This window comes from Cololabis saira, chromosome 6 (genome assembly GCF_033807715.1).
Source record: "Cololabis saira isolate AMF1-May2022 chromosome 6, fColSai1.1, whole genome shotgun sequence".
NCBI lineage: Eukaryota > Metazoa > Chordata > Actinopteri > Beloniformes > Belonidae > Cololabis > Cololabis saira.
In genome coordinates, this window is record NC_084592.1 from 26,620,329 (window position 1) to 26,638,937 (window position 18,609).

Here is an 18,609-nt window from a genome sequence, read left to right on the forward strand (position 1 = left end):
ACTGCACACTGCTGATAGCCTAATGCTAATGCTGGGTAGCAAGCTTAGCCCAGCAACTCATGTTCCATCACTCTGTTTTTCTGTTTGTCTTCCTCTTTGGAATGTCATGAACGGTTTGAAATTTAACCCCGCAAGAGGGTTCAGTTGAACCGGTAATGAAGGTAACTCATACTCAGAGTCGGTTACTTCAACTTTACTTTCTGTCTCCTCCCCCTTCATGAAGCTGAAAGTACTGATCCAATTTTTTTTGGGGGGGGGGGGAATTTTGCAAGGATATAAATACTTGTAGTTACAGATCTCCTTCGTTTCAACAGAAGCAAGTATTTCCGATGCTGGTATCGGAATCGGAACAATTGGAAGCATCTCCACACAAACATGGTACACTACGGTATTCCTTAAAAAAAATAAATGAATAAATAAAAATGTAATAATCACAGAATCCTTTTTATTCTGAGTTGTGTCGTTATTGTTTGGGAAACCATATATGTTTAAAAAAGAAAGGTTTGTATAGATGCTCCAGCTGCTGAGCTGGAATGTTCTTCCATCACTTTCACGAGAGAGCGAGAGAGGAAAAGAAAGCAATCTTGGAGTGATTGGTTCTTCTTTACCTCACTGACCTCGGGCCTAAATGCTTTATTTAGCAGTCTGTTTGGAAATTTAGTTTAAGTCTTTAAATTACACATGAATTCTTATACGTCTTTAACCTCATGTAAAATAACCATATAGGGGATATATTTCTGATCTCGGAGGACCACATACTGAAGTGATACAATTCTGAACTGAAAATCCACACAGCCTTAAATAAAATACATCTTACATCTGGCTTGTGAAAACATTTGTAAATTCTTTCTAAAAACACAATTTCACACAGAGCGCTAAAAGATATGTTTTAATAGTGCACAGAAGTATGAAAACAGACTTGGAAAAACAGAATTATTCAAGAGCTCTGGTTAATGAAAGGAAGTTAATATGACCGGCTTTTTGAAGCTAACATTTTGATTGTAGACCATCTTCATTATTGACTTTGAAACAAAAAAAGGCTCAAACAACAAAAGCAAGGCAAATAACCTGAGAAGGAAAATAATAATAATCGTGATTCCACAAGCAGCATTAATAAAACATGAAATAAATGGAAATAATTCACTTATAAGACAGGAAACATTACCTCATACAAATTAACCCTCTCTAAAAGAAAATAAATCGTTATCACCTGAAAATATGACAGAAGGTGGAATAACACAAGTGCCCAACATTTTTGGATAATTTAAAATGCTCAACGTGTTAATTTACTCTCTTTAATAATTTCTTCCACTTCGTACAGCCGTTTTAATAAGTGCAAACAGAAACTGTGACACTGTCCACATGTCTAGATGAGTAGAATAACATTTACATTTAATGCTTACATACTAGACTACACAACAATGCAAAGAGAAGTGCTTCTTGTCATCACATGAAATCACAAGCAAAGCAAATAAATGTTTTCTGTTTCGGTTTTTCTGTAAGAAAAAGAATCACATTGCACAGCATATCTGCTGCGTTATAATCTCATTTCAAGTAAAAGAGAATTTGGCTGAATTGTAACCTCAAGGAGGAATGATTTACACTGATACATAAATATATCCTCTAAATAATTCTGTAGTGGTCATTTGAAATAAAACAGCAATACATGTTGCACTGTGCACAGTACAGACAGCTATTCTGAAAAGATAAATCTTCATTCAAGCAGACAGTTATTGCAGCTTAATGCTTTTGCAGCTTATAGCAGGAGGCTTACTGTCCTGTTCATGTTTGAACACACAAACGAAGCTTGTGCTTCTATCCCAGATTGAACTCGGGATCCAGCACCGACAGAGAAACAGCGGGCAAACAAGAAAGTTGACATGAAGAACTAAAAAACATTCTTTCCAGCTGTTGAATTGTTTCATTTTTCTTTTTGGAGAACTTCAGACTTATACAAGGTTGGTTGAAGAAAAGAAAATCACAACAGGTCCCCTGTGGAACAGCAAGGGAGATATTTTTGTCTTGAGAAAAGTTATAAAGGTAATAAAAAGAATCCCATAACAGAAACAGACGTCAGTCTCCCAAGCTGCCCACGGAGGGTGCCGTGAACTGATGAGTCTTTGTTCTGGCTGTTTATTGGTTGAGAAAAGGGTATGGACAAACGGCCCGACAAAGGAGCTTCACAGGGATGAAACAAAAAAAAACCCTTGCTGTAAATCCAGAAAGATTGACAATTATACATAAAGACTTAGTTCTAAAATTTCAAATGCTGAAAGTAGAGGTGATGTTTGAGGATTTCTTTATGCATTAAAAACTTTCACTTCAAAAGCAAACTTCTTCTTGTACACAGTATGGGTCTGACAGATTGTCATTGATCAAGATGTACACACTTTACAAACACGCAGCAGAGTTTCTGAAGGTCTGTGAACGACCAGAACAATGTCCAACAACTCACTGATGACATAAATCCAGCTTTGTAAAAAAAACAAAAAAAAAACAACAACATACAAATCTTCTCTGCCTGTTAGTGTTGTGCTGAAGCTCAACATGTACCATTTCATTTGTTTACGGGAAAACTGCAGTAATTACCATCGATGTCCAGCACCCTCTTGTTCCATAATGTTTATTTAAACAAAAACTAAGTGAGAACTGAAATTCCACCTCAACTGACAGCGCTGGAAAAAAAAAAAAAAAACCCAGCTTGCTGAAATGGATACGGGTGAGTGCGTCCGTCTCAAAAAATAAATAAAATGAACAAATAGCAGTGATGAGTTCAATGTCTCTGAAAGCCTCCAGATTAGTCAGCTCTGTGAGATCCCCCCAGACCACCTTTGGATACAGAAAAAAAAAATTGAGAAAAACAGGAACTATCTAAAAAGGGGAAAAACCGAATGCAATGATTCGAAAAGTCATGAGCACACACGCACTTCACGGCACAGCGCATCACAGCGCATCACAGAAGCTGCTTCTTGAACCTCAAAGAGTCTAACATTTAGGCATCTTGTTTACATTTCTGCTTTGCACGACCGTTTTAAATTGCCTTCGTGCATGTAGACAAACTATGGGTCACTGAAATGGTTTTCACAAGTGGTCTTGAGCTCATGCACTGATTCAGGCTAGAATTGTGCCGGGGACTGCAGATCAAAGATTTTTTTCATTTCATTTTAAAATGCAGATATTTTTTCAGATTCTCTAAACCTCTAAACAGAACTAGGACCTTCAGATGATGAAATTTCTCATCTCCTCGTGACTTTAAATTGAAAAACATTGCTATTCAAAGTACCTCCCACAACTTCCACAACTTTATAACTCATATATACGACTTCTCTGTAGGATTCTCTTTTTGAATCTGCTCATGATAGATAAGTTGTGAGATTGATCAGGTTTCTAATTTTTGGTATTTTTGTTGTGATACTTTTTTTTTCTATTTGAATTTTGAGATGTTGTTGGCATTCGGAAAAAAAGTAAATTAGTAAATATCTTTCAAACCAAAATGCACACTTATTTTGTGTCTATGATGTTTACATTTAAATATAGGTTTTAAAATCTGCAATTCATTGCAAAGAGATGCAACTTTTTTTCTGAAAACAGAGATGTAGGGAGAAAAAAACTGAATAAACACAAGAGAAAAAGATACTCATATAGTTATGTGCTCTCTTCTTTAATGTAAAAAACCTGCTGCCCACATTACCCACAATGCAACTTGACTGCCTAAAGTGCAGTTCCCCGCTGTCCACCTAAGAAACTGACCTTTAGCAGAAGTGAGACGTAGGCAACAGCAGCCTTGAGGCCGTTTCTTTCTCACCTCAAACACACCTCAAACTTTTTATCTTTGAAATTGAGGAAAACTCATCTTATTTTACACAGCCTTCATACAACTATTTTTTTCTTTTTCCTACAGACAGAACTACATCCCACAAGTTCAAATATATTATTTTTTAGATTTTAGTCCAAGAGCTTAGAAAAGTTATTATCTACACAATCAAAATAACATATTATTACAATTTTCTTTTAAAGATCAGTGCTGACAGTGAATGACATATGCAACAAGCCCTGATAAAGATATTAGATCATATCTGTCACATCTCCATTGACAAGTTAAGTGCAATAGTAAATAACTTACATGATATAATAATACATGTCTGGAGTTAAAACCACATTTTCATCTATAATTGGTTATTGATCCCAAGTCTTGCTTGTTCTGCTAATTCAATAGTTTTCAGATTTCTTTTTAAGTAATATTAATAAAGAGTGTCCCACTGCTGTGCCTCAAGCAAAGCTGTAATTATTCAAGACACTAATGTGTCTTAATCTTTTGAGTGACTGCCAAAACACGGAGTCATTTTCTATGCCTCAATGTTAAACATCAAGTTTAACATTGAGCCACCAGTATTCATGATGAACATTTGTGGTCGATTTGACAAAAGAAATGAGCAATCCTTTTTTTGGCCCTACTGATATGCACACATTAGCTTTTCCTAGCATTAACATCTCCACAGGACACTAAATAACCACGAGACAAGTATATGCATGTCCAGAATTGCTCTGTTTTCGACCCCCAATATCATCTCTATTAGAAAGCACATGCTGGGTTTAGAATACCTTTCTCCCCTTGGTGGCAATTACTTTGTGCGATTAGGCAGATGAGAAAAGTTTGACTAAACCTATGAATATTAAGGAGAGGAATGACTTCACCGAGATGCAAACTTGGTGGAGTGGGTGGCTAATCTTCAGTCTAAAACATTTACGAGTTGAACATCCTGTCATGCTTATCATCTGTCTCTCTTACTCAACAGCACATCCAAACATTGATGCTGTCTGGAAAAGCCGGACATTTGTTTAACACAACTGACTCTGAAACTCAGCCACTGTTGTGAAATCTTCCAATGAGCCAAAACAGCCACAACGTTTGGTTGAAAACTGGCTAGTGTGTTTGTCACTACCCAACTACCTTCTTCAGTTTAGATTCATTGTTAACAAGTGCCTTTCTTATTCTGTATTAAGTGTATTAAAGATTTGTTTTTGTTATCCGACACACTAAAAGTAGCTTTCAATTCACCCATCGGATTTATGCAACTTCCATGAAAACACAACTTGTATTTACGGCACATTTTCAAACACACCAGCCGACAACACGCACGCAGGGGTGTGAAAGGGTTGAGTGACCACTTACCTTTTGTTTGGTCACGAACAGAAGCTTCCTTCACTGGGGGAGACGGTGTGCAGAGGAATAAGGCTTTCATATTGCTCACAGTCTTCCGGCAGTCTGGGGAAGCGAGCAGGGTGTCAATCATCATCAAACCTGTCATCTTGACAAACATCATTATTATAATCATCCCTCACTAAAACGCGCGCAAGCATTCACAGAAGAAGGAGCGTTTAACTGCTGCAGAGAGGTTAGTCAGTCAAGCATGTGCAGCTGATTACAGACTTAACTTAGCAAAGCTGGGACCTACAAATGGGCTCCATTATGCTTGTGAGAATGTCGGAGAAGAAAAGAATGAGTGTGTGACAGTCGATTTCTTTTTAATAGGTTTCTCATCATAACGTAAGGAAACAACAATACAAAAGTTCAATTTCTTTTTAACTACTTAAAAGCTTTAACCTTTTAAAAGGACCACTGACCACCTTTCATATTTTACCAACAGCTGACTCGCCGCAGGATTTTAATGCATTTGTCTGTAGAGACAACTTCTGTCTTGAACTGACAGCAGAAGAAGCATTTCCGCCCATTAAGCATGTGTGTCTGTATGGAGGCGTTTTATAAATAACATCAGAACATTTCCAAGGAGATGCAGTGAAAGACATCAGAAAATTACTGAACCAAATAAGTGCCTAAATGTGATTAATAAGGAAATTGCTGTGCAGATAAACTAATGTATTTATTCCATTAAGACTATTATTGCTAAAAGTCAAACTGTCAGTGGCTTGTTTTGTCTGGACATTTAGTAGAGGCTACATTTTCAAGATCATATGCAATCTTTTCAAAGAAGATTTTTGATTGTTAGTCTGCCTTTTTCGCTCTCTAGCCACAAATAGGTTTAGATGCTAGAGAGACTGTAGACAGTTGGATGATGAAAGACTTTTTGACTCTGTATTGCAGCAGTGGTAACACAAATAAATGTAGGAGATTTCTGGGAAAAAAGGAAACCCCCTGAACTCAAATGGGTCACAAGTGGAAGAACTTACAAGTTGAATCATTTTCTGCTTAAATAGCATCAATAATCAATATGACATCAATATGGTAATTTTACTCAATCAAATTGCACAACGTGTACCTCTGAATGCGGTGTTTTCTGCAGATGAAGGCATATAACCTTCTCAGCCCCACCAGTACGGGATCCCAGTTGTTGTAGTGGCATAAAAGTGTGGCAATGAAGAAGGACAGAAAGACGGGCAGGGCCCCCGCAAAAAACAACCATGAAAAACGCACCTGTCAATAAACAAAAATGATATAAGTTTCAGGATCAATTTAACTTTTGTAAAATGATTTAGATTTATCAAACTATTAATTAAATACTGACAAATGCAAAGCAGCAGACAACATCTCTAATTTTACTTCAGTGCTCTATCATAAATAATGACAACTAAAAAAAACTTAAACTACTCTTCAAAATAAATTCTCTTCAACTTTTGGCTGTTGTTGATTAGAAAAAGAACGTGAACAACCTCAACTTGCTGTGAAGGGAAACTTACCTTCTGCATGCAAATATCAGCCATAATAGACAGCGGGATGGTGAGGCTCAATGCCAGAGTCCCGATCAGTGATGATGTGAGGAAACAGCCCCTGGGGATGGGGGGGGTCAGAACATTTACTCATCACTGTGGACATTTCCACACAAAAAAGTGCTTAGAAAAAGACTGCCAAATGTTCTGTGATGATTTGTGACTTGAATAAATGATGTATCAGCTGCTCACCAGAGCCAGAGGAACTCTGAGAGAACCGTTCCAATCAGGCCATTGATGAGGATGTACATCCACACTAGTAGGCTGGGAAGCTCAAAGGCCTCGAAGCCCGTGTAGTGAAGCAGGAGGAAGCCGGGCCACAGCAACAGCAGGTTGAACAGACCCACAAACCCTGAGAGACACAAAGCAGCTTCACTGACTCATAGTTCTTATTGAGTACAGGCGTTTGGCTAGTCATGGAGGGATGGGAATATAGAAAAGGACTGAGGGATAAAATTAACTGCAACACATGAACTGCTTACCAAAAAACATTGGAATGTCGAGCTTGTCCTCTCGATCCACCCGTCTCTTTATCATCACAATGTAGACGGCATACAGCATCGCCCCGGCCAGGGACCACAGAGAACCTTCAGAAAGGTTTCCCTCAATTACACTTGGAAAGAAGGTTTCGATGTATGCTAATCAAACACTAATACACAGCTCATAATAAATGTTCACTTCACAGTCAGTAATTAAATGAAGAGAAAGCTGTTTCTATGGATACCTATGGCACCTTTTCCATCAGGGCTGTCCATGCTGGAGAGACTGACAAGAGCTACACCTCCCATGCTAAAGAGAAGAGATCATTAATGTTGCTAATTAATATGAAAAATGAATTGCTTATCACAAATAAATAAAAACAATCAATGGCACATTATTAGTTTAATTAAATTGACTCCACTACACTAAACAATTTCGGTAAAATTAAGCAGAAAATTAAATCAGCTATGCATAAAGCAATAACATCTGCCTGCCAGCACCTCGGAAAAGCTGCAAAGAACCCTTTAAAGTTTTAACAGACACAATATTAACAAACTAGGATTGCTGTCTCAAAGATGCATGCCTCTGCTAATTAGCTATGTTGTTATTTATATCCAAGTCTGTTCAGAGTCTGACGGGTATTACAGAAACCAGGTTTCACCTCTTACCTGGAAATTCTAATTCAAAACCATTTGGAAGTTGAATTTTTATATATTATTTTCACTCTTTGCAACATCCATTTAAATTGCAATTAAAACAAAATAGCTTATGCTACTAAAGAGCATCATAAAAATGACTTCCTGAAAGTAAACGAATAATATAAAATGTCTTCAGATTAATTGTGTATATTTTATTTTATCACAAAGGATGACCTTTTGGGCATAAAATGTCATCATTTCTGTTACACTCGACCAGTAAAGTCCCACTTAGTATAGGCTAGTTATGTGAAGTGATAAAACTGCGTGACGTCACAAATCAGTCAGCGAAGCCTGAACTGTGACATCATCTCAAAGGTCATCCTTGATGAAGCGTCCACATGCAAAAGGCTTTAAAGTTACATTAACACCTTATATATATTCAAACATCATGTTACTTGTTAGACTAGGACAAATCGGCTCAAATCTCAAATCTCAAAAAGGGAGCTGGTTACTAGAAATATATTTGAGCTCATGTTTAATGGCTTGGTGGCAACCATGTCTAGGTGGTAAGGCTAAGGTTGACCTCTGCTACCTGTTTTAATCCGCAATAAACATGACTATTTGTATGATGTTTTATATTAATTTACATTCTTGTCTTTGATAACTTTGTCTTGATTGCTGTTATGAACAATACAGTTTCTATACTGTATTATTCCCACAGAATCCATGAGCTTCTACCTTTTTTGTCAGAGACCCTCTTGTACAATGTTTTGTTTTCTGGTGAAATTAAAGGTTTAACTAACTAAATTAATTAATTAACACACACACGTCAAGTTTATCAGAGATTGGATGAATAGTTCCTGTCATTTGACCTAAAAATTCTGATCAGATCATCCATGAATCCAAGTGAGCATTAATGACAAATTTGAGGACATCGCCTCAAGCGACAGTGCCGTGACAATAATGGGATGTTTGCCAGTGAACCATAATGTCACTGGCCGCAGTCGTCGCCAGCATTAAGGCACAAAGAGACGTAGTATTTTAATTAAAAGTAGAGGCGGATGTGACTGCTACTGTTTGATTGTTCACAAGAAACGTGGTGAAATGCTGTACCATGTGCAAAGGAGAAGCCCATTCAATATTAGTGGATCTCAGCATGCAGTCTCTGAACCCTCCTGTTAGCTTTATTTTGAGGTGCTGGAAAGCAGATTTCATTATTTTGAATAACCAGAAAACCTCATTGTTAACATATTCTAATTGTTTTTATGATTACATGATGATTTTCATTTCAAACTACACCAAAGGAATTTCTTAAATTCACATTTTGAAAACACATTCATGCTTTATGGAACAACTTCAGCTCAAAATATATCTTGGTCTTTACCAGGCACAAGGAGAATAAAAAAATAAAAAAATAAAATCAACTTAGACAAATTAAAAAAAAGGTACAGTCGCAGCTAAGAAATCGCCACTTTGAGAGAACTTCAGTGTGAGTGGGTAAAAGTAAAATCAGTATGATGAATAAAATACACGGCTAACAATAAGTACTAATAAGTAGTGATGTCCCGACCCGATCATGTGATCAGGCCAAATTTCTGATCATGTAATTTTAAAATGATTGGATGATACATTTGTAAATCACTAAATTACATTATTCATTTATTTATTTAATGTCCATCAATAAGTTTTACCGTTAACAATTCCAATTATATCAGGCACAGTGTAGGCATAACCTTCCACCTAGTGTAGCAGTGCTAGCTTAAGAGCTGACATCCGTGTTGCCAACTTAGTCACGATATATTAGTGAGATTTCAGTACCTTCCAATGACGTTTGTGTAAAAAAAAAAGCAACTGAAGACCTTTATAGACTCTAACTTGAAGGTTCGTATTGTTCTCACTCCTCTCAGTGAGCAGCCCATGCTGCTGTGGGCCCTAAACCAAAGAGCTCTCGGCTGCAGTCGCAACAGCAGACGTCCATCTCTCCACATCCAGACTGCCAATGAATTGCACATCCTCAAATTCAAAGCTGGCTGATCTTGAAATAGCCGTTGAATAATAAACAGCTAATTAATTATTCATGCCCAATTCCAATTAAAGTATTTATTAGAATAAAAATTAAATTGTGCTGTACGAGCTTATAGTTAGGACAGGGGGGGAAGGATTGGAATTGTGACATAATTTTTTTTTTTTTTTTTTTAAAGAATCAAGAAAAGAAAGATCATTTGTAGATCCAAACATATTTATATCGTATCGAGCAAACTTGATGTGGGCTTGGGATATCAGAAGTGTCTGCAATTTGGAAATGTTTCTATTTTGGACAGTGAATGCAGTGCTACGGAAATTGGCAAGACAGAAAATATAGAGCTGCTTAATTGTTTTTAAACTATTTTATGTGAATCACCAAACGATTGGATCGGGGCATGGTATCAACCGATACCCCAAAATCAAATGACAGACTCAGACTTGGGAGCAAAAGAATGTGATCGGGACATCCATACTAATAGTAAAAAGATTATTATAAACAGACCCATGCATAAACTTGAATACTTTTAAAGGAGGAAATGCAACACCATCAAGCAGGTCAACACTTACTGTGTTCCTCTAAATTAAAAATGGCATCAAAAACTTAAAAATGTCAATGCAATTGTAGAAAACAGCATCATAACTATAAAGACTAAAAATGTCTTAACTTGTTGGGCCGTCTCAAATGCCGTTCACTTACCTCAGAGCCACTGCTAACAGTTTGGACAAAGTGAAACGGTCACTGCTGTTGCTGGGAAAGATGCCTGCCAAGATCAGTGTAAAGAGACCTGGAGGAGGAATCATGATATGATACAGTTCAGTCACAAAACTGACAATCAAAGAACAGAGTAATGATTAACATGTAACAGCGATAAACTATCAATTAAAGACTAATTTCTTGGGTTAACTAAAACTGTCAAGAACTTTGTAGACAAAGAGAAATAAATAACCACCTGAGGTGGATGACAGAATGTTGACGATTGCAACCTGCGTGTCAGACAGGGCTTCTTGGTATGAGAGGTTAGCCAGGAACCACTAGAAGACAAACAGCAATGTAGAAATGTAACATGTTGCAACTGAATTTGAATTCAACTCACTGATTAAACCTCTCAAGCTCTAATCTATTTTGAAATTCGGAATAAAGTATCTGTCAGCTTGAATTTACACTGATTAAATACACAGGTTTTTACACAGGTGTTGTAGTAGTCATCTGGAGAAGAGGGAAGTGATGTATGAGCCGCTCCCACACACAAACAACTTTCCTGTTTCCATGGTTATTCATTATAAGAGATGGTAAAAAGTGCCACACTTGCCACCAAACCTGTACTGCAACAGGCTGCCTCTAATCTGGTCCCATTCAATGCCCTTCTACTTGAAAATCTCATGTTGAAGGACACTGAATGGCAATCAATGTTTAATTTTCGTTCTGCTCAAAAAGAGGTAGACCACAAATTAAAAGTAGCTCATCACTTCAAAATTCCCCACCACTTTCTGCTGATTCACACAAGTCATTTATGCCATGAGCAGATCTTACTAATAAGCACAAACACATGACTAAAACCATGTGTCTCCAATAATATTTAAGTGCAAACAGAAAGCTTGCAGTGACTAAGCTGAAGACAATTACAGGACATCATTGCAACATGTTGACCAAGACTTGTAATTGTTTTGAACTATTTTGAAAAAAAATTCACCCCCTTTCAAATTTTATCCAGCTTGCCTTAAAACCTAGAATTAAAATGTAAATTTTACAGGATAAGAATCATTTGATTCCCATAAGATTCTTAACATTTTGCCGATGTTGAAACAAAGAAATAATTCTTTAGTTCTGACCAATTTCCTATACCCTGTTAATGAAAAACATTGCCATACCATGATGCTACAGGGGAAGGGGGTGTGATATGTGATGTTATGTTATGTGTGATTTGTGATATGTATGCATGAAGGTAACCTGCAGAACCAGATCTTGATGTTTTTCATGATTTTCTTTTTTTTTTTTTTTTAATTTTGACTTCACTTCAGCACTATTTTATGTATATACTATTTTGCATATACATATCCATTCAAATAACAGATGCACCCAAATAAAAAGACTAAGGTGGAGTACATGTTCACAAATCCCTCAAGACAAGCACTGTATGATGGTGGAGGATTCTTGTGTAAAGCTTAATAAAGTTTTCAGCCTTTTTTGTTTGACTCTCCATGACCATTTCAGCAAAGACCAGACAGCCATTTAACAAAATAACCCAACCCAAGACTTGAATGTCAAGGAAAATGATGCCCAGGTCAGCAAATTCAAATATCCGCAGCTGGACGCAGATACTTTTTTTTTTTTTACTGAATTTGGAAAAATGCAAAATTGGAAGAATGCTCATAGCTGCACTTCATCTGCTTGTTATCACGATCTTTAATATGTTAGTTCACTTTTTTATCCCTTCACTAACAAAATAAATGAAAGCAAATTCAGTTTTCACAAATGTGCATGCAATAAATAACCTTTTTCTAGATCATATACGAGCTTACATGGTAATATAAAGCAACTTTTACTGTCACTGACTTCACCTTACCGACAGCAAATATTCATTTCTCTCAAATACAAATACTTCTAAATAAATTGTGAACATTTTGTTGGAAACATTTTGTTGGAAACATTTTGTTAGAAACATTTTGTTACGGTTTATTTTGTAAATTCTGAAAAATACAACATAATGAAATAGTCACTGGTCTTAGACAAGCCCCTCAGTAAGCCGTTATTTCACAGAGGACAGAAGATGGATAAATAAATGCGGTCCCGAAAGACCAAACTAAGCTCAAGTCTGTTATAAGTAGCTGACAATTACACAGAGTACCACTACTAGTTATTAATGAATCTAAAGAAAAAAAATGTTTTTGCGGTTATAAGTAAGGACAATTACAAAAGAAACAATGACTTCTTTAATTCAGCCAACAAGTCATCATTTGAAACAGCAATGAAAACTGTGATGTTCCGGCTGCTTTCTACTCACTACAAAGCAGAAGAAGAAGCTGATTTTGGCAACATCACTGATGGTTAGCTTCCCCACCGTGCGTAACATGGCCTCGTGGTCCTTGGCAGCTGGGTAGGACATACGGGACAGTTTGGCCTCTAGGGCTTGTGTGGAAGGGAGCTGACGCACCTCCATGATATTACTAAAACGGACACGCTGCTTTTTGGAAGCTGAAAGGTAGGAATAAAGAAAGGAGTGAATCATGGAGGCAGGGCTGTTTTTAAAATGCCATTTCAGAAAAGTTCAAATAAATTTGTGATTTTATCTGTATTTGTTACAATAACAAAGAGAAATGTCACCTTCATAACCTTTTTGTTTGTCTAGGCTAAAAAACAAGCATGACTCTCATTACAGGTTTTAGAGCAGTTAATTAGTAATATTAAATAACACCAGAAAATCCAATAAACTACTTTTACGGTGCGATTTTGACGTCTTGAAAAGTCAGTTTTAAAACTGACCCGTACATCAGAGCTAAGATGATTTGATCTTAAGTTGATCTTCAAAGAAAGAGAACTGAACAAGTAAATTGGAGTCTTTGTTTTTTTTGGCTAACTTCTGCCCTCTGCTGGTAAAAGTCATGAAAATATTAGTCAGAACACCTAAATGCAAGATTGTGAATATACTGTACATAACTTCTATTTAAACCGAAACAAGAACAGTTAAGCACTCACAAGATTCACAGTCTCGGATTAAACAATCTGAATGCTCAGTCGGGATGTCCTGGAACTTCACTGGCACGTACAGTGGTTCACTCTGCATGAACAAGACGGAGGGTCGCGTCAGTAAAAAGGTAGAGAATACACTTCAGACTGGTTTGCTTTTAGAGCCTGATTTTACTCTGTGATACGACTGCGTACCAAACAGTTGTTCACAGTGGTGTCGGTGTTGCAACGTGTAAAGTAGGCCTCAGCGTCAGTAAACTGCAGGGAAGAACAGTTCAAACTATTACTTCCAGAACAAAACCCAAGAGTTCAGATCATGACTTTATGCCCCAGCAAATGGATTTCCCAAAGTTGTTCACAATTTTCATTCACGAGTTTATAGGGGGAAAGAAATCCTGATTCTAAGCCCCCAAGTTGTTCTGAAAATCTAAAAAAAAAGAGGTTAAAAGGTGTGGCTAAGAAAATAAAAGTCAGTAAACATTGCAGAAGGGCATGCTTTGTGATCCTCTTGCAAGGTTTCCACAAGTTAAAACTATTCTATTACAACATAGAAGTTTAGGATGAGGCAGTAACTACCTACACATCTATCCATGAGGTAAAAGTAGTTTTAATAACTTACGAACGCAGGACGCCGCCGTTTCAGAGTGCCAGTGCACTGCTGCCTCCAGGGCCGCCACAGGAGGAAACCCAGCAAATAAAGCACAAACATGGAAGTCTTTGTGAACGTGCTGAAGAAGGGCTTGTTGTACTCCTGTCGCTTGAAAATGTACTAAGGGAATTGAGAGGGAGAAAAACATTTAGGATGAACACCTTGCTGGCTGACTAACATATTACGCTGTTGAAAAGTCTACATTTCACATCTCCATCCAGCGAGATTTGGTTTCATGATGATTAATCTCCTGTTAAGAGGTTTCAGAGTTCTAACCTCAGCTTTTTCTCAGATGATGACAACTATAAGCTTTATTCTATAAAGATACCAACCTTATAGAATCAAATTGAACCAGTGTAAAGATATCCTTGCATATTAAACCTTTAGCTTAAATAAGCAGTACGCTGAGAGTGAGGAAGTCACAGTGGTTACAATGATTTTAGCACTTAAGTGTGTTATGGGGGAGTGGAGAAAAAAAGTTTTTTATTTATTTGTGCACAAATTTAAGGCGCTGTTAGGTTTTGAACATTTTTTATTTTAGACTCATCACAGGGGCAAAGCAAAAAGAAATTAATCAAGACTGATATATCATATTTACTTAAACGATTCACACACTCCACTTTGTACTTTGTTGAAGAATCTTTGGCAACAATAACAGCATCAGTTCTTCTTTAGAGTTAATCTACAAGCTTCACAAGTTTCTCACACTGTTTTTGAAGGACACGTTCAAGCTCAATCAAACTGAACCAGGAGCATCAATGAACACCAATTTAAACAACTTTTATTAACGCCTACCTGGGTTCATTTTCCGATTTTCAAACAAGCAACTCCTGTGTTTCATTGGCTGTATGCTTTTTATTTTTGAACTGTAAACCTTGCCCTTGCTTGAGACCCTGTGTTTTTTCCAAAAGGAAATGCAAGCTGATACGATATAGTTCTACATTTTCCTTTTCCTCGTTACTGATCAATCTTTTAGCATCCGTCCTAAAACATCATTCCTGGAGAATGATGTATTCCCTCCACTTCAGAGTAAAACAATGAGTTTAATAAACTGATAGAAATTCCCTGAGTTCCCTTGCACAATTGTTCAGTATTTATTTCATCACATTAGAGGATTTTGCTTTTCATCCCTTGTAAGTTATTTAGGTTCATTTTGAGGCATTGCCATTGTAATGTCATGTTCCATAAAGGCAGAAATGGTTTCATGTTGCACTTAATAAAAGCAACCTAATTGGTGGAGGATTGCTCTGATGATTGATCTTGTGTGAGGTTCTTTCCTCTCTACAAAGGATTGTTGGAGCTAATCAAAAGTGACAACTGGTTTGTTAGTTATTTGTATGACCAAGACTCTTCATCTTTAATTATTCAGTTTGATTGAGCAGCTACGTCTGCAGAATCTATTGTGGTTCAAATCTTCTTCTATTTCTGAATGATGTATGCTTCCCTGCTTTTGAGCAAATTGTCAGTATTTATATATTTTTAATTGTTTATCAAGGTCAGCACCTTAATACAATATTTTTCCATTGATCTACGGACAGTTATCTCAGCCTAAGGGTTCAGTTTTATATTGTCCTTGCAACAAGGCACTGTCGACTAAGAGTCGACAGTGAAAGTTAATATTTTATACTCAGTAATGGAATATTTCACCCCTTTATGTTTAACAAGTTAAGAAAAACTTGGAAAAAAAACACTTCTGCCAGCCTAGAACAGATGGACAGATCATAAATAAATTAATTCAATGTTTCTTGAGATGAAACAGAAACCTAACAAGGTGTTGCAAATGTTGTACAACTTATGATAACTTTCTGTCATCACTTTAATTAAAAAATTAAATATCTGTTAATATCTGGGATCTGTAATAACTTACAGATCCCAGAACATCTCCACTCTCTGCGGTTACAAAATATATCTGAGGTGTCTCTCTTTGCTACAGCAGTGTCCCCTTACTGTTAACTTCATTGCGTGAGTGAAACAGTTCTTACTGAGGTTAGCTCAGACGAAGCTACCCAGATGACATCCACCAGCAGGAGTATCACCACCCCCAGGGCCATCCTTCTCCGCTGGGCTGCAAGGCTACCCTGAGAGCTCATCCGGTTCATGATGAACACCCACTCCATCGGGACACTAAAATAAAAAAGAGAAGAAAAAAAAAACACATGAACAGGAGAAATTCAGAAAACAGCTCGTTCCTGCTGTTTTAGGTGAAACCTAAGTTTAGAGTTTGCAAAAGAAAGGTGAAAAAGGGTACATCTGCCTGAAATGTTATTCTTTGTTTTGATTGGTAGCATAAACCAGTGCCAGTCAAATCAGTCTAGAGGACTCACAGTTAATAACATATACCACAACAATCAGAGACCTATAACCAACACCACAGTATATGTTCATAAAGTCCAATAACATCGAGCATGAAACTCTTTATCCAATGTATAACGTCTCAACTCACTTGAACGTTTAACTTCTGCAGACTTCTCTGTGCCACTGAGCAACACATGCAGCTGCATATCAACTGTAGATGGAAACGTCGACCAATACACAGTACATTGATTGTACTGTACACTTTTCCACCTGACAAGGGTCGTCTCGGCTCAATGTGTAATTACAAGTATGAAACAGGTGGCTAAATACGAATTAATCCAGTATTTACACAGTAAAATACAGTAAAATGCGACATTTCCTCACAATCGTTAAAGCTAGCACGCGGTAGACTATAAATACACATACACAGCTTTATATATTTACACCTGTGTATTTGTATAGGTGTTTTTTATGCTGTCTATATACTTATTAGTAGATGTTAAACATGTGACAGTCTGGAGCTGAATACGTTGCGCAAATTAATACAAACTGTATCTGAAATGAACATTAACCTTTGTTCCCTGACAAGCAACTGGGTTTACAGCAACACATGTTTTCTAGTTTAGCTCCCTGTTTATCGAGCTAAGAGCTAACCGAGGTAATTTAAAGAGAGAGACAGAACAGCTCAACGTTTGTGGTTTTTTTACCCGAATGCGTGAAGTACTCATTTAATTTGCTCCATTAATAAACTTCCATTTGGTATTCTGCAGAAATATTGACAAAGTCACTGTTTACGAGGAAATTGTAAGCAGCCAGCCCAATGGTTGTAAACATTAGCACGTCCTCCTCCCCCTTCCATTACCATCAGGTGACATCACTTATGGCGCAAAGGCTGCTGGGACATGGAGTCCAAAATAAGCCTTTCATTGTTTCAATTTATATATATATAAAAAATATATAAGAAATAAAATATAACAAAAAAAAATATATATATACAGTATATAATAATAAATAAATAAATAATAAATAATATAATATATATAATATATATATATATATATAAAAGAAAAAAAAAAAAAAAATATATATATATATATATATATATATATATATATATATATATATATATATATATATATATATATATATATATATATATATATATTACACCACTCTCTATGCACTGTAGACACTTTAAGTCATTTGTTTGCACTCCCGAGTCAATATGCACTGAATATTTGCACTAGTTTAGCAACCTCAGATAGCTTGTTTCTATCTCTGCATTATTTAATTTATAATCTGTATATACTGTATTTCCTATAATACTTTCTGTTGCACTTCTGATTGGATGCCAAACTGCATTTCCTTGCTCTGTACTTGTGTACATGTGTAATGACAATAAAGTTGAATCTAATCTAATCATTTATTTATTTATTCATTGTTCATTATTCAGTCTGACATTAGAAGACGTGTACGTGCTTCTTATACAGAATTTTGATCCAAGGAAGGATCATAGTTGGATAATAGGGTGGAAATGGATAACTACAATTGCAATCAGGATCAGCTTTATCGGCCAGGTTTGCATACACAAATAAGGAATTTGACCTTGGTTAATATTTGCTCGTAAGTAGGCTATAACAATCACTTAACATATAAAGATAAAAATAAAACATAAAAGGAGTAAATAGGAAAAAACAGTAGGAATAGTGAAGGCAGAAGAATATGACTATGTATGAGAATAAATACAGCATGTACATTTGCAAATAAATAAATAGACACTATGGGTGGTATAGGGTATATTTGAAAATAAATATAGTGCAAGAATAATGTATAAATAACACTATTGTAACTGTAAGGTTGAAGTACACATGAGGTTGATGAGCAGAACAGTGTTGACTGACTTGTTCATTGTGAGGGTGGGGGCTGTTACTGAGTGTTCAGCAGAGTGACTGCTTGGGGAAAGAAGCTGTCTTTGTGTCAGCTGGTTTTGGAAAACAGTGTCCTGTATCTGCCAGAGGGGAGGAGGTTGAACAGTTAGTGAGCAGGATGTGAGGGGTCTGTAGAGATTTTAGCTGCACTTTTCCTGACCCTGGACCGGTACAGGTCCTGGA

At 36.6% G+C, this 18,609-nt stretch overlaps 1 protein-coding gene across 3 annotated transcripts; it reads right to left on the bottom strand.

The window, feature by feature from the left end:
* Nucleotides 1-876: 876 nt before the first annotated feature.
* On the bottom strand, nucleotides 877-17,353 carry LOC133446075 (solute carrier family 35 member F5-like). 3 transcript variants are annotated; one of them, XM_061723833.1, is made up of 15 exons: nucleotides 17,206-17,353; nucleotides 16,186-16,327; nucleotides 14,174-14,323; nucleotides 13,750-13,812; nucleotides 13,564-13,645; nucleotides 12,872-13,062; nucleotides 10,820-10,901; nucleotides 10,567-10,654; nucleotides 7,451-7,515; nucleotides 7,209-7,313; nucleotides 6,919-7,078; nucleotides 6,697-6,787; nucleotides 6,279-6,433; nucleotides 5,174-5,266; nucleotides 877-2,829 (listed from the first exon to the last, which is right to left on the bottom strand). In XM_061723833.1, exons 2-14 carry the CDS (start codon nucleotides 16,318-16,320, stop codon nucleotides 5,185-5,187), a joined length of 1,449 nt encoding a protein of 482 aa, XP_061579817.1. In that variant the 5' UTR covers nucleotides 16,321-16,327; nucleotides 17,206-17,353; the 3' UTR covers nucleotides 877-2,829; nucleotides 5,174-5,184. The 3 variants fall into 3 exon arrangements, with proteins under 3 accessions (XP_061579817.1, XP_061579816.1, XP_061579818.1); XM_061723832.1 differs by having other exon boundaries at nucleotides 16,647-17,353; XM_061723834.1 differs by lacking the exon at nucleotides 13,750-13,812 and having other exon boundaries at nucleotides 16,647-17,353.
* Nucleotides 17,354-18,609: the final 1,256 nt, after the last annotated feature.